The following is a 14699-nucleotide window of genomic DNA, read 5'->3' as shown; positions in this document are numbered from 1 at the left end:
TATCATGCAAGTCAACAGAGCAGCCCGTGTTCATTATGGGATGCGGGACACAGAACACCTCCCGCGCATTTCTGCCCGGTCTCCTAGCAACAGCTGAGCGGACAGATTGAAGAGATTCCAGCAAGGGCAAAATGTGGAAGAAATGTTTCAGGACACTGAAGAGGAAAACATTCCTTGAATGTGCGTTTCTGTGCATTTCTGTTTATGTCTAAGTCAAAAACAGGCTGGGTTCATGACCCCCCCCCCCGCCACCGACTCCTCTTCTTACGGACTACAGAGATTCCAAAGCAGAGGAAGTGTGGAGCTGCCTGCCGCTGCGTGGACAGAGGGCATGTTGTTAGCACTGTCAGGAACGGAAGATAAGCGGCGATGAAACGTTTCGGCCACTTCCCAGAAGCGCCTGGCTTTTCAAGGCAGGAGTCAGCAGTGCAAGGGTCCCCTGGCATTGTGGCGAGTGGAGCTTCATGCTGACATTTGACCTCTTGTCTACCTGCTTCCTGCTCTCTCTTACACTGCATTTTAAGAGTGGAGTTGTGGTGAGAGAAGGCCACAGCTTTAGAACATGACTGTTTTACCCTTGTGCACAATACTTGCCCTGAGACTCTTTAAAAAATATGTATATCTTTATAAATGTATAGTGTATCAAATATAGCGTAATATGTAAAAACCTTTTTTTGAAAGGTTGTACAAGGGTTTTCACAACAAACAAATGGTGTTATGATAAGGCAATGATAATTTTTTTGGCTTTTAAAATTCTGAGCATGCTGATTATGACAGGGAATGAGAAAAATAGCACAAAAAAATCTGATTCATCAGGAGACCGTGTCATGCCGGCGTGGGAGCCGGCCAGTGTTGGAGTGTTGGAGCAGACCTCTGTTTGAGGGCACGGCAGTGTTTTTTGGGACACGGTGTGCGGCCTACTGTGCAAGGAACTGGCGATGCCAGCAGTGTTGGAAACAAAATGGCGGGGGGGGGGGGGGGGGGGTTCTGGGGGGTGTTGCCATAACGGGATCAGAATCTCAGCTACCACCACCCACCACATACTCTGCACCATGAATCATGCACCACGCACCACATGCCACCACACACTGCACACGGTCACCATTTTTTAGAGCTGATTTTCATGGGGTGCCAGAGATATGTTTTTATTTGAAGCACTTTACCAGTCATGGCACCAGACTTTATCAAGTCGTATAAGTCAGACAGGAAGGGATACATGGATAAAGTGGTCTAGTTTTCGGCAGTGTTCTCTCACACCTAATCAGACTTTCAGACTTAACTGCAAAGTACAGACAGTTACATCATAGTAATAAATGGGACATCCTTAGACAGTGAAAACACTCAGTAATGCTTTTGAAAGCATTGAATCTTAACTAGCTCTAATCTATACTGATTGCACCTAGTGCCTTCTTTTATTTGCTTTAATGTACATTTGCTTTTGCTTTACTGATATAGTTCATTTTTTTTTGGTAAAGAGTACAGAATAATAATACTTGATAAAGAATACAGATGTATGCCATCATAAGATTAAAAGCCGACAACACCTTGGTTTTAGATCTGTCTCTCTGTATAACACATTGTGTAAGTGTGCGGATAGGTACATCAGCATTTCATCTCAGACAAAGCTGTCTCTGACCTTGTGGGCAGCATTATACCTGATTTTTGTCTCGGGTTCAGAACCTAGCAGTTTCAAGAAAAACTGACCTTCTTTTGCTATAATGACCTTTTAATTAAAATCCCCAGCCGCATGCTGCTGGTACAAACTGAACATGCTAGAGAAGAGCTTGTTGATGGAAGTGGCCACGCGGTTTTAATTATCCACAGTGACCTTACATACAACATTTTTATTGTGCTGCTTAATTAACTTGCGGCTGCAAGCTCATACCCAGAGCTTCAGTGCACTTCCGCTCCCCGCAGCAGGTCTGTAGAGCGTTATTTATTCCCTTATGCATTTTCGCATTTGTTAGTGCAAGCTCTAATGTCAGCATAAATCTACGGATGCAGAATCAATATTTCACCGAAGTGGCATTTATGAACTATCTCTTGACATATTCACATTGAGCGATTGTACAGCGCTGCTGCACAACTGCTGCTATAACAGTGATTAAGCGCAATTGAACTGATGCAACATTTCCCGTCAGCTCGGGAAAGTAAACGCATGTCACAGGAAAGGACGTGTTGTGTGAGGTTTTAAAAGGCCAGGAGGTATTATCTGTCAAAATGCACGGGGGTTGGATTTTTTTAAGGTCCATTTTATTGTTATGCGAGTTGTGTGCTGTAATGATATGCATGTCTCCTTGTCCTGGAAGTCCAGAATGGGTCTGCTCCTCACACCAGCTGAAGTCTGACCTAACTGAGTGAGTGGTTGTGTTGACATTAACTGCTGTAAGTCAATATGGGGAGAAAAAAGTTGAAAAAATTCTTGTAGTGGTATAGCAAAAGGATTCAGTTATTAAAATGGTCAAATGATAACATTATGCACGCAGCCTATAGTTTGTTAAGGACATCACGATAGTGTATTTGTAGTCCTGGAGGACTTCTGCATGTTTTGGGTTACTTTTCTATTTCTTTCTTCTTTGGTTGAAACTGCAGATATTTTGGGTCAAAAAATCCTCCCCATTTCAAAGAAAACGTATCCTATCAGTTGTTTGATAGGAAACTGGATAACTCAGGTCTTAGCCCTGGAAGGCCGCAATTTCGGCAGAATAGTTCTCATCAAAACTTTGTACGCGGATGCATTACGCACGGATCTGTGAAATTTAGCTCTTTGCCACAGATGGAATAATGCTTTCATTATGGTACTGACACCTAAAGGTAATTAGGCGTGAGCAAATGCAATCTCCTCATCTCTCAGCTGTGTAAATGCAGTCAGAGGGCACCTCTTTTGCAGCCGGTAGGTATACACAGAGGACAGAAGTGCCTTAGTGCTTCATTAAGGAGTACAATGACAGGACGTGGTGTGAATGCACCGTGCAGCGTATAGCTGGAAATGAATGGTCGTGTAGTTCATCACAATAACCAAAAAAACAGATGAACTGTCATGGTCTGAATGTCAGGTCTGCCTAAAAATATGAGTCATCCGTTATCTCTCCCACCCTAGATAATGCGACTCCTCGTTGTTGTACAAATCTGGTAGACATTCAACAATTAAATATGCATTAGACAAATAAGAGGGAAGCCATATAATTAGGCAATCCAGGATATGATTTGCTGATTACACAGCAGACCGTATGATCAGGCGAATTTCACGCCCCCATAATATTTCGGCCCTTCTCCTCCGCTGTGTGCTGAGCCAAGCGCTGTCGGATTGTCATTCCCTCGACGTGCGAGTGTTTTCTTCCAGTTCGCATCGTTGAGCATAGCTTACCTGAACCCTGCGACCCGCCTCTCTCTGTGATTGAATGCCAAAGAGTCTGCTTGAATAAAACATGCCAGCGCGGAGCGCCCGGCGACTCGGTGGAATTGTTTTTTAATGATAAAATAGGGAGTTTTTTTCCCTTCAAATCTGAAGTGCACTTGAGAGGGATCTGCAGAAATGAGAATCAGTTGGGGTTTTTGCATGCCATAACCACGACTGTTTGAGATTCATACAGTCCCTTAAACAGATTTTGTAATGGAAACCTGGCAACAAATGGCAACAAAATTAGGCCTGACAGAATGATACATTGCACTGCAAGAGGTATGCAATGGCTTGGCGTAAACAACGTTAAAACTACACGGGCAAAAAGCACGTTGATTTTACAGCAGGCGTGGGAATAACATGCCACCGATGACTTGTTTTAAGAGGTTGATAACACAGATTCTGTCAATCCATTGTAGCTGCCCCAAAGACAGAGACAGCTCCTGGAACTACAATTAGAAACGCTGTCAATGAGAGAATCTGAAGAGGCACCAGTACATCCCAGTATTTCCTCCAAGTTCCTGTTTTCAAATAAGTGTGATTAGATTCATAACATCTGGCTGGTTTTGCCTTACTGAAATGCAGTGCCACAAAAGGTAATTTTATTGACTCCTCATGAGGAATTGAGATGACCAGAATACGCGAGCGCTGAATGAAATAATGTTTTCTCGCATGACTTTGGGGCTGCCTTGAAACAACAAAACCTATCAATTATAGACAGTTAACCTTTGCATATCCCCAGGCCTTTCCCAGTATGTAAGCAGAGCGGAGGAAGTCGTTTTCTTCCTTTTGTGTCTGAAGCGGTCAGTTTGATTTATACGCTCCATTCTTCTTGTCCGTCACGTCCGGTTAGTGGGTAGCGGTTCGCTGAAAGGTGAGGCCCTCATGGAGTCCGGGGAGGTATGTGGGTAGCGGAGTGCTGGCTACCATTTTAGGAAAGAGAGCCTTAAGCTGTGAATATTTACTCTGTCTTTGAAAACATTCCACCAAAGCCTCAAATTCCCGCCCGGCTCCCTGCTCCAAACTGCCAGGGCTTTCCACCAGACCGGGAGGCCTGGAAATCAAAAGCACATTGAAACACAGAACACCAGAACTCGGGTCTGACCGTCAGAGGGATTACAGTGGTCAACACAACAGGCATCCAGGCTCTCGGTTTCAGAGGCCTACCTCTGTCTGCCCAGTATAACTACTCTCACTAGGCTCGTATCCACCTCTGAAACAGTATCACACATTTTCATTATGCATGTGTAAATAAATGGAGCTTAAAATAAATCGGGGGTTTTTGGGAGAAAGTCTTTGAAAGTAAGCCCTAGGGACAGTGTTTAGTTTGACCTATAAAAGCACAAATCAAGTCAACAGAACTTTCCGGACTGATTTATACAACTATAGTACATTCCAAGCAAGCCTTTTGCCTGGGTTTCATTTTCCTATGAAACCAGGCAGTTTTTTAAAAGTGGATATAGATGTTGGCTTCATTGCTTTTACTTTGATCATCAATCACCTTGCAAGGAATAAATCAAATAGACTGTTCTTGTATAGCTGCAGCAATATGGTGAACTGCCATCAGATTTATGCTGTGGTGTCCTATAAATGGAATTTTAATGCATTTCATGCCTCTTTTGTTGTATGTTTTTTAAAGCAAGACCTGAATGTTTGTGGTCATGAAGGTGGGGGCTGTTAGATAGAAGTATGCTTTGCTTGTTACATACAGTATCGTTGGCATCCTTTTCTTGTAACACATTCATCAGAAAGCATCGATGTCATTACAGCTTAATTGTAAACTGTGGACGTTGTTTTTTCTGTGTCTGCCTCATACACGTTTTGACAACTAGTCCTTCACTGTGTACCTGGGCAGCTCCTAGTGTCTCTGAAAATGGACTGTAGTTGGAAGCGAAAGAGTAACAAAATTACAGAAGTGGGAACAAAACCAGACTCAGAGTGACAGGGGAGATAAATCCCCCTCCTCATGGCTCTGGGAGGAGGGTTTGGCGGAGTCTCAAGGATGGGAGAATGGTTTATGATTGCCCCTGATAGCCTGTGAGCACCTCCATCTGTCTGGGAGCTCGCAGCAGCAGGAGCCTCCTCAATCAGTGAGTCAGAGTGGAGGCCCAGCCACCGCCTGCTGCCATGAACACCGCTAACACCCTGAGCCTGCTGCTCCCTGGAGCTCACAGTAAAGCTAACGTCTTGTAGGTAAACAGATTTACAAAAAAACCACCACGACTCAGTTCCCACTTCAGGCAGGTAGTGTTCATACTCCTCTGCATTATATAGGAGGTTTAGAAATAGGGACTTATACATATAAGGAAATGTGTGTACAACAATTTGATTCTTGATAGTGGTTGATTCCTGAAAGGAGAGCATTTAAAAAACATTAGTATAGGGATGATATTGTCATTCAGGTATGTAGTTCATGCTGGTGTCAGTATTTCTTATGAGCTGAGTGCATTAAGAAATAGAAGTGTTTGGCTCTTAAATCATGATCTCTTCTCCAGTGTTGCTGAGGTAACTGTGCAAAGATATTGAAGTATCTGTTTCATATGTATAGTTTTTTTTCTTCTTTACCGAATCACTGAATTCAGCTAGGTAAATAATTTGCCTCAGTCATTCAAGATAAACATGCCTTCAAACTTGCCAACTTTGGCTGGAAGGGTCAGATAATGGCTATCTGGCTTGCAGGCTTTCAACCTAATTTCATCAGCTTCACAGGTCATGTATGGAGTATGTGGTTGTGTTGTGCAAGGGCACAGCAAGCTCAAAATGGCTGCCACATATGCGGTACTTGCTTGCTGAAATTCAGCCCCGCCAACATCAGAACCACAGCCATGATTAAACGACACCCGACAGAGTGTGAATCTCTCCGGCACTTGAGCTGCAGATTCGCAATACATCATCAAAATGATCTGTAATGCCAGTGCAAGCGGCAGGTGATTCATACGTGCGAGTTATTAAGCTCACAGCAAAACAAACCGGCTCTCTGATGGAAAGCACGCTTTGGTCATCTCGTAATAAATCTGAAAAGTAGTTGGACATGGCACCCAGCACGATTTGATGGAAGCGGTAGCTTGCTATCCTGCGCATGAGCCAACACTCTCGTTAATTGGCGCTTATGGAGCAACGGTGATTTTCATATGCTTATTTAGCAGCACACAAGATATTGTTGTATCCTAAAGGTCACTCAGACATCGGACCAAAGTAGCTGAAGGATAAGCTCTTTTTGAAACTGTTTAAGAAAACCAAACAAGCAGCTGACAATGCTCATTGAATATCATCCTTGCTCAGTGGTTTTGAGATGAGAACTAGTCCATAAACTACATGTAGAGTATGTGCATGTATTATAATGTGAAACTTCTTATAATCTCAGCCAAGCCTTGCATTGAAGATTTACTGTTTTGAATGTAGATGTAACTGTAATGTTTCTTTTTTAAGTATTATTGAGGGACATGCTTATCTGCAAAGTCAAAGGAATCTTTTATTAAAAATTGTGAGCTGCGGCTTTTTCATCTTCTTGTCCAAACAATAGCATTCACCAGCAGATGTTTTTTTCAGTTAGAATGCCTATCTTAAATTGCTCTTTTTTGATGCAACTGATGCCAATAATAAGAGCTCTGGTTTGGTAAAGAATCAAAAATAATCTGCACTCAAGGCCCTCGGAGACTGAGTCCACAATAGCATCAGAGCTCTTTGTTTGCGAGGGCCCACGGTCTTCAGACAGAGAAGTGGACGTGTTATGAATTCCTGATGCCAGAGGTGTAGTGTTAACTCCACAAATGAAGGATTCTTTTTTTTTTTACCAGGGAATGGGCAAGAATCCCTCCTGCACACATGCATCTTTAATAATATGGAACCTTCTGGCCCATCTGTTGCTTTTCAGGTCCAGTTTCTCTGAATGAAAAAGGGACAGGGGGAAACCTAAATACTCGCAGATAAATAAAATGCATCTTGGCACCCCGCCCTTCCATGCCGGCTGGTAGAAGTTACAGCCGGTTGCAGTATGATTGTAAACAGGAAGTAGCAGGAATAAGCAAATTCCTTTTAGGGACTGACTCCCCTTCCCGTGGGCAGATGCAATCACCACCTTGTCTGAGGCCCTTGATTGCAGGAAATTAACGGTCAATGTCCCAGACTGGCTTGCATTGGCGTTTTTCTTTTGCAATGGCTATGATGGAACAGGGCCAGCTGGATTTCTCTTGGCTGGTGGATATTGACTTGGGACTGATGACGATCCTGCAGGTTCGGAGAAGGTGTTTTGGTTTGAATTCCTCCTGAGACCTTAATGGCCCAGTTTAATTAGCTAGGTGTTTCATTTCATTTGGCTCCCTCAAGTCCCCCTTGTAAAGATTGCGGGTCAAGGGGACTGTGCTGAACTGCAGGGTGGATCTACATTTAACTCTATCGTAGCGTGGAGAAAATGGACCATTTTACTGCTATCAAACATATCAGTCTGTCTAGTTTAATGCATTTCAGTGGTTTTCTGGGATCCCCTTGGGGGCTCTCTGAACATCTTTGTATGATACAAGGGACCCTGAACATTCAGGCATTTAGATAAAATGCTGTAATGTAGTCTATAGGCATATTGACAGTCCAAAAGTATGGCTAACCTGAGATGGTGTCCATCATATGTCATACACTAAAGCTAACTCAAAGTTTATTTACATGTTTTAAACACAGCTGTATTTAACTAGGGAGAGTCTGAGGTCAGAAAAAGTTGAACAACCCAGATGTATTTGGTCGAGCTGAAAGATCCAGATGCCATCAGTGGCATTAAAAACACAAGAGCCAACCCTTAAATGGACAAGGGAAGGTCTTCTTTGGATAGATTGTGAAGTCTAGGCCTCCTAATAAATGTCTTCCAAAACAAACTTTCCACATTATTAAACCACAGGTATTAAACGTACTGCACTCAGTACAATGCACCAGAACACCTGCAGTTCCACATCACACTTATTCTGAAGGACTGAAAATAAATTCCCTCTGTTTTCCTACAGTGAACTTTTTTTTTTGCAACTACAGGCTGTGGTCTCCACTCACTGAGATGTGTTCATGGCAGCACTAGTCTTGTGCTACTAAGGTGACTCTACCTTTACAACCTGATGGAAGGTTCATTGTAAGAATGTATCATTTGTTCAAGTGTGAAACCTGCAAGTGTGAAACCTGACTTTACCTCAGAGAGCATTGATGAGCTGAAGAAAGAGGAAAGTCTCGTCGAGTTGTCTCATTCTTTCTTGCCCTTGTAAGGGTATTTTTACCATGCGTGAGCATGTTCAACTTTTTTCTTTTTTTTTTTTTGTGGACGGCTGAGGCGAGCAGGACAGACCAGTTTGTGTGCCGGCGGAAGACTGGTTCTTGTTGTTGTCATTTTGGATGATTCAAAGGCAGGTTTTGTGTTCCCGTAATAAATTGAGCCTTCCTCACAGCGCTCCTTTTTCAGCTGCAGAAATCACAAACTAAGACTAACTCTCCTATACGTTTGTCTCTCATTCTGCTGGAGTGGTCGGAGATTGGTTTGATTTATGCACGTTTCCATGGCTCTGTCAACTCTGTTTGAAGTACAGCTCACGGAAAATGATGAGAAATGTCAAGAAAGGCTGAATTGTTGTGTGGAAACTTGGAAGGCAAGATTCATTCAATGGTTACAGCATGTCTAAGATGAAGGGTTGAAAGAATTTCCTCAGGTCTAAAGATACTGGTAAGAACGATCAAAATGTACCTACAATATTTTATACAGTACAGCGCATGTCATATTTCATTACACTTACTGCAGATAAAGAAAGGGGCCTCTTTTACAGTATCTGAAAAAGAAATGGAAAAAACCAAGAGCCCCCCCCTTCACACGCACGTACAATTCTTTTCTGGAGTGGTTTTTACTTTTTTTACACTGGGTTACACTGGAACTGCCACTCAAAGACCTTCAATGGCCCATGTCTTATTGCCTTCTCTGAACTGTGACAGGGTGCATCAGTGCCCCCTATAAGTTTTGTCTGGTGTAATAATTTCCTAAATGGATGAGGTGGCTTTGGGCTGTGGCTTGTGGAGGTCAGTGCGCTAATGGCGAGAGTATACACATGGCAGCCGCTAACGTTCCATGTTTCCTTTCCTGTTTGTCTGTTTCAGAGTCTGGATGAGCTGGATGATGATGACGGTGGAGTGAAGGGGAGGAAGAGCGAGGAGGCGCTCACGCAGCACAATACAGTCCAGAACGAGGCCATGACCTCCGACCCCACGGCTGCCCACTTGTTACAGGTTCTTTACATGCCTCTTTCTGTTCTGATATCATTATGTCATCGAAATATTAGTTCAGGTCGTTGTCTTACCCATGTTTCTCTGGCAGAAAACAAATAAATACTGTGTTCTCCACTCCATTAAACTCCATTGGGAATCTAAAATATAAGGTTTCCTCTGTAGATTAGTGGTGTTAGAACTTAATTCAAGACAGCTATATCTGTGCTTCAATTGCATCTATACCTAAAATGCTAAACAGAGGCCTGGGCATTTTACCGCTCTCATTGCGTGTTTACGTGAGATGCTACAGTCAGTCCTCTGAAGTACTGTTATTTTAAGTGGTCATGGGCTGGTGGTAAGTGCTGGTGGTTAGTCGGGGCATAATTTGTGAATGGAGTGAATAATGTAGTTGGCTTCTCTAAATACACATCATTTCACATCCGTGTCTGGAACCACTCAGCGTTTTCTGACACCAGTGGATATTGGTATATATCAAACTAAGAACCCCTGCTTCAAAATGCCATTGTTAAGGCAGAGGTGTCATAGTTTGACACAGAAGACTAACATCAGTGCAGATTATTCCATATTTAGACACTGAGACTCCCATTGCACAATTATTAGAGCCCCTTTCTGGAATTGAGACCCCTTCATAGGGTCCCCCCTTGAGTAATAATAAACAATGATAACATAATCATATCCACAAATCCATTAAAAAACATTAAAGATAATCAAAGATAATCTAGATACCTTTTTGCTATTTTATTCCTTTTTAATACTGAATTTAGTTACTTACTGAATGGACAGCTATTATATGCTTTATTCATAACACTGTATTTATTTCAGCAAAATAACTCAGACCCAGAACTTGTTTTCACCCTTGCAGATGTATCATCACAGATTAAAAAATTAAAATGCTCATTTTTGAGATGCTGTTGGTATCATGATCTGGATATTTTTATTGAATATCTTTCATTAGCAATTTTTTTGTGAAACTGATTGCATTAGTGGTATTTGATTTCACTTTTTCAGTGTAGGATTATTGTTGACCTTCAAAGATGTTCACAGTCCATCCATGTGATTCGATTGCAAGTGTTTATATCTCGTAACACCCTGGCCACATTTTTAACCTCTGTCAAAATCCGGCTATGTAGAGCATGAAATTGATGAGTAATGAGCAATTAGAGTCCATGTAATTAAACCAACTGGTCAAGTGTGTTTTTATAAGCATTTATGAGACCAAGGCCCCCTTACATATATTTGACTTAAGTGGTCCTCATTATTAGTTGAACTGCTGAACTAGGGCTGTTAAACTTAATAAAGTAAGTTTAGAACAGGAAACTTAAACAGCTAACTTAAGATCGGAGCCACCTCCATTCACTATTAAAGGTGGTAGTAGATTGTTCTATGATGCCCGTTGCATACTGACAGCTGACAGCACACATTCCTTCGGGGGGCTGTCTGTGAAATGTTATTTGGCACAGTTTGCTGAATAAATACCACTGGTATTTTTACTGAGTTCCAGTGACATCGTAATGATGTCACAGAGACTGAAGAATTAATACCCTTATACTGCTGGTTGCAAGCTCACTTACCACAGTCTAAGTCTAGTTATTCAACACTACGCCATGCTGTGTCTGTGCATCTACCATGCCACTGCTGTGGTCTAACCTCAGTGCAGAACACATTTACTGTACACTCTGTCAGTAACAGCAGGAAAACCCTAATTCCCCCATTCCCTCTGCTGCCTTGTTCTTTATAGCTTTATAGGTTAACCCCATGTGTTTATCCATTAGCCGGGTTATTTGGCTTTGCGTCTTGAGGTGAGTACATGGCAGAATCTGAGGAAAAACATAAAAATCCATACGTGCTGGCTGACGTCAAGATGTTTGTGGATGATTTATTGCTGGGTGGAAAAAAGCCCTCAAGAATACAGCCCCTGTGAGATATCTGCATCCCAAAAATATGTTGCTTGGTTGTAAAATCGTGTGTCATTCTGAGAGAATATTGACTCACCTTCAGCTAATTTAAGGCCTTTCTGTGTGAAGCAGTCTTCAGCACATGTGTGTACTGTGGTGCCAGGCCTCTCTGTATCAGTATAAAAAGCAAGTTGTTTTGATACCTTTCAGCTCAGTCATTGAGGAAAAAGTCGTGATATATTAATACAAGCTTGATTTCCTTGGTATTAATGCAGACAATGCTGTCCATGCTGCCAATGCAAGCAGTAGAAATTGCAGTAGATTCCGAATTTCATTAGTATAACTTCTTTAGTGTCTTCAGCCTGTGAAAATATCTGCTGGGGACCGTTATGGAAAAAGGCCAGTGTCTCGGAGCCAAAGCTTGTTTAGCGGAGGCTGTGGCTGAGGTATGAATGGGCAGCTCACTCCGCCCATCCTCGCTGCCTCACTGGCAGCTGCGCAGGCCGAGGGGGCCAGCTCCTGCAGTGCACGCGGGCAGTGTGGAGGACAGCGTGCGGTCAGACGCGGCGGAAAGCTCGCTAGCTCACCGTCCCCACAGCGACCTGCCTCCGTTGCCAGTTGACTGGGCAGGGAGTCAGCCATCACACAGCTGTCCCCTGAAGCACTGAATACCCTGGGTAAATAAGCAACTTCACAGCCAGTTTGCCTCCAGACACCCACTTGTACTGGATAAAATCATCACTTCATTCATGCAATGCATATTATTGTAGGCGCTCTCCATCTCAAAGGAAACATTTGGCCTGTTTTTCTTTAGCTCTTTCCATTCTTTCTCCCATTTTGTAGTTTAACCTCACAACCTCTGATCTGATCATGACAGAAGGGATTCTGAACCCTAAGTAGTTTTTGGAGGGGTGCATATTTAATGTTGCCATAATGGCACAAAACTGTGAAGCTGTTATTTCATGGTAGACACAACATATAACTGAAAGTGAAAACACAGCTTTGAATAGGGAGCACTGCTAACTGCTCACTCATTGCTCTGTCTCCCTTGCTTTCTCAACCTTCTTTCTTTTCTTTTTTTCACTCTCTGTGTCTCTGTCTTTGTCACTCTTTTCCCTCTCTTTATTGCTGTTTTTCTTCCATTTCTCTGTGTCTTTCCACGTCTCTGCTTCTATATTTCTTTCTGTCTAACATTTCTTTGTCTCTCTGTCTCTGTCTCTTTTTCTTTTCCTTTCTTTCTTTCTTTCTTCACTCTTTCTCTGTCACTCTCTCCATCTCTCTCTACCTGTGTTCCTGCCGGCAGCAATGTTCTTCTCTCCCCCTTTTAATAAAGCCCGGCCTCCATCATCCCTGCATCCCTTGGCCAGCTCTCACTCTGCCCGCGCTGAGGGAAAAGAGGCTTTTCTCCGCCATTCTTCCCCCATGTGTTCCTTGTTATCAGGCTTTACCTTTCGATGTTTCAATTTTCCCTACCCCATAGCCATTTTAAAAATAGCACAGAACATTCCAGCTTCTCATCTGCCTCTCGAATGCTACCTGGCTAATGTGCCAGTGTGAGGAGCTTTATATTTCCTCTCCATTCACATAAATAGCTTCTCCTTCTCGCTCAATCACATCTACATTTTGACACCATGGTTCAAAATATTTTTCGACCACTTTATCCTCAGCTAAAAATGTCCTTGTCATTTAATTGTGACATTTAGTGTTATTTTCCAGTAGAGCCTTGGAACCTACACTTTATAACTTAAAAAACTAGAATGTGTTGAGGGAGTATAGAAGAAAAAATGCTTTCAGTTTTTGCATCTTAAAATATTTTATTGAAAAGAAACCAGTAGCAATGGTGAATTATAGATGGGGTTATCACATCCCCACATTGAAAGTGATGCTGCCAGTATAAGAGATAAGATTTGCCCCTATAAGAAAACACAGCAACAATGCGAAAAGGATCATTTGTTTTCACTATACCTCAGTCTGCAAGGCCTGAGAAGATTCATCCATTCAAACTTCCTGTCTTTCTCTTCAAAAATAATATGAAAAATGATATCTCATCGGCAGCCTGCCTGAATGCATGCAGCAGGATTGCGATCTTTATCAGAATTCCCAGCACAGATAGGCATAGGGTTCAGGGCGCATTAGGAACATTCTGGAATGCAAAATACTGGAGCTTCTATTGTGGTGAGGTATTTCCCAGCGTTCCTTCTCAGGGGAGCGTGGACACAGATTTTAAAGGGCTGTCCAATCACAAACTGTGACGAACTCCCTCTAAGGTGTTTGGAATGTTAACTTAAGCAGAGAGCCCATTTGCGTGCAGTAGCTGTCAAACATAAACAATCTCCGCTATGGTTTTAAATGTGACACAACAGGAAGTGCAAAATTCCTCAGAAATCCCTAAAATAGTGTTCAGAATCAAGGTAACTCCAGGAAGAGCCAGCCCCTGACGCCAGATGTGGATCTGTCCAGAAAGACGGCATCATCGAAGTGATCCTGTCTGCAGACACAGGGGGCAGACTGCTAGGGGATGAGGGGATTACATTTTATTATCATTTAGCAGGCGTTCTTATCCAGAGCGACTTCCATAGGTTACAGTTCTTATACAATATCCATTTATACAGCTAGATATTTGCTGAGGCAGTTCTGGGTTAAATACCTTGCCCAAGGGTACAGCAGCAGTGCTCCAGTGGGGGATCGAACCAGCAACCTTTTGGTTACGAGTCCTGCCCCTTACCACTGCGCTACCCTGCCACCCCTTGATGAAATGAGATGAGGATTCAAATCAGTACACCCGTAACCAAGTTTGCACTTCTCATTGACTCTTGACTTTCTCTCCACTGCTTGCGTTGTATGCGGAATAAGAGATCGCAGTGTTGTGGGAACGTTACTTGTTATGTGGGCATGGGTTGATTTTCGAGTCCTTGGCGATGAAAGAGCCCTCTAATTCGCTGATTCATTTAATCTCATTCCTCTTTCATGAACCTTTTTGCTCTGAATATGATTCCCTTGCGTTATCTGCCAGTGTAAATTGTACGCTTTTGCCGTAATAGCAAGAGAAGTGCTTGAGCCAAACTCGCCGTGAATGCTGGTTAACGCTGATAACGAGAGGGCAGGCTTTTAGTGATAGTGAACCTTCTAGCGAATGAAGGCATATTTCATACTGTAATCAT

The 14699-nt window shown here is 42.7% G+C and overlaps 1 protein-coding gene across 1 annotated transcript in view; it reads left to right on the top strand.

Annotated features, from left to right (window-relative positions):
• LOC118770407 (PRKC apoptosis WT1 regulator protein-like) overlaps positions 1-14699 on the top strand; it is a 55807-nt gene that overhangs the window by 26322 nt on the left and 14786 nt on the right. Inside the window, exon 3 of the mRNA XM_036518054.1 lies at positions 9515-9643. Coding sequence (XP_036373947.1) covers positions 9515-9643 — 129 coding nt within the window. The remainder of the gene's footprint in view (positions 1-9514; positions 9644-14699) is intronic.

This window comes from Megalops cyprinoides, chromosome 23 (assembly GCF_013368585.1).
Source record: "Megalops cyprinoides isolate fMegCyp1 chromosome 23, fMegCyp1.pri, whole genome shotgun sequence".
Lineage (NCBI taxonomy): Eukaryota > Metazoa > Chordata > Actinopteri > Elopiformes > Megalopidae > Megalops > Megalops cyprinoides.
Note: the sequence above shows the minus strand (reverse complement) of the source record. Positions and strands in the feature narration are given on the sequence as shown.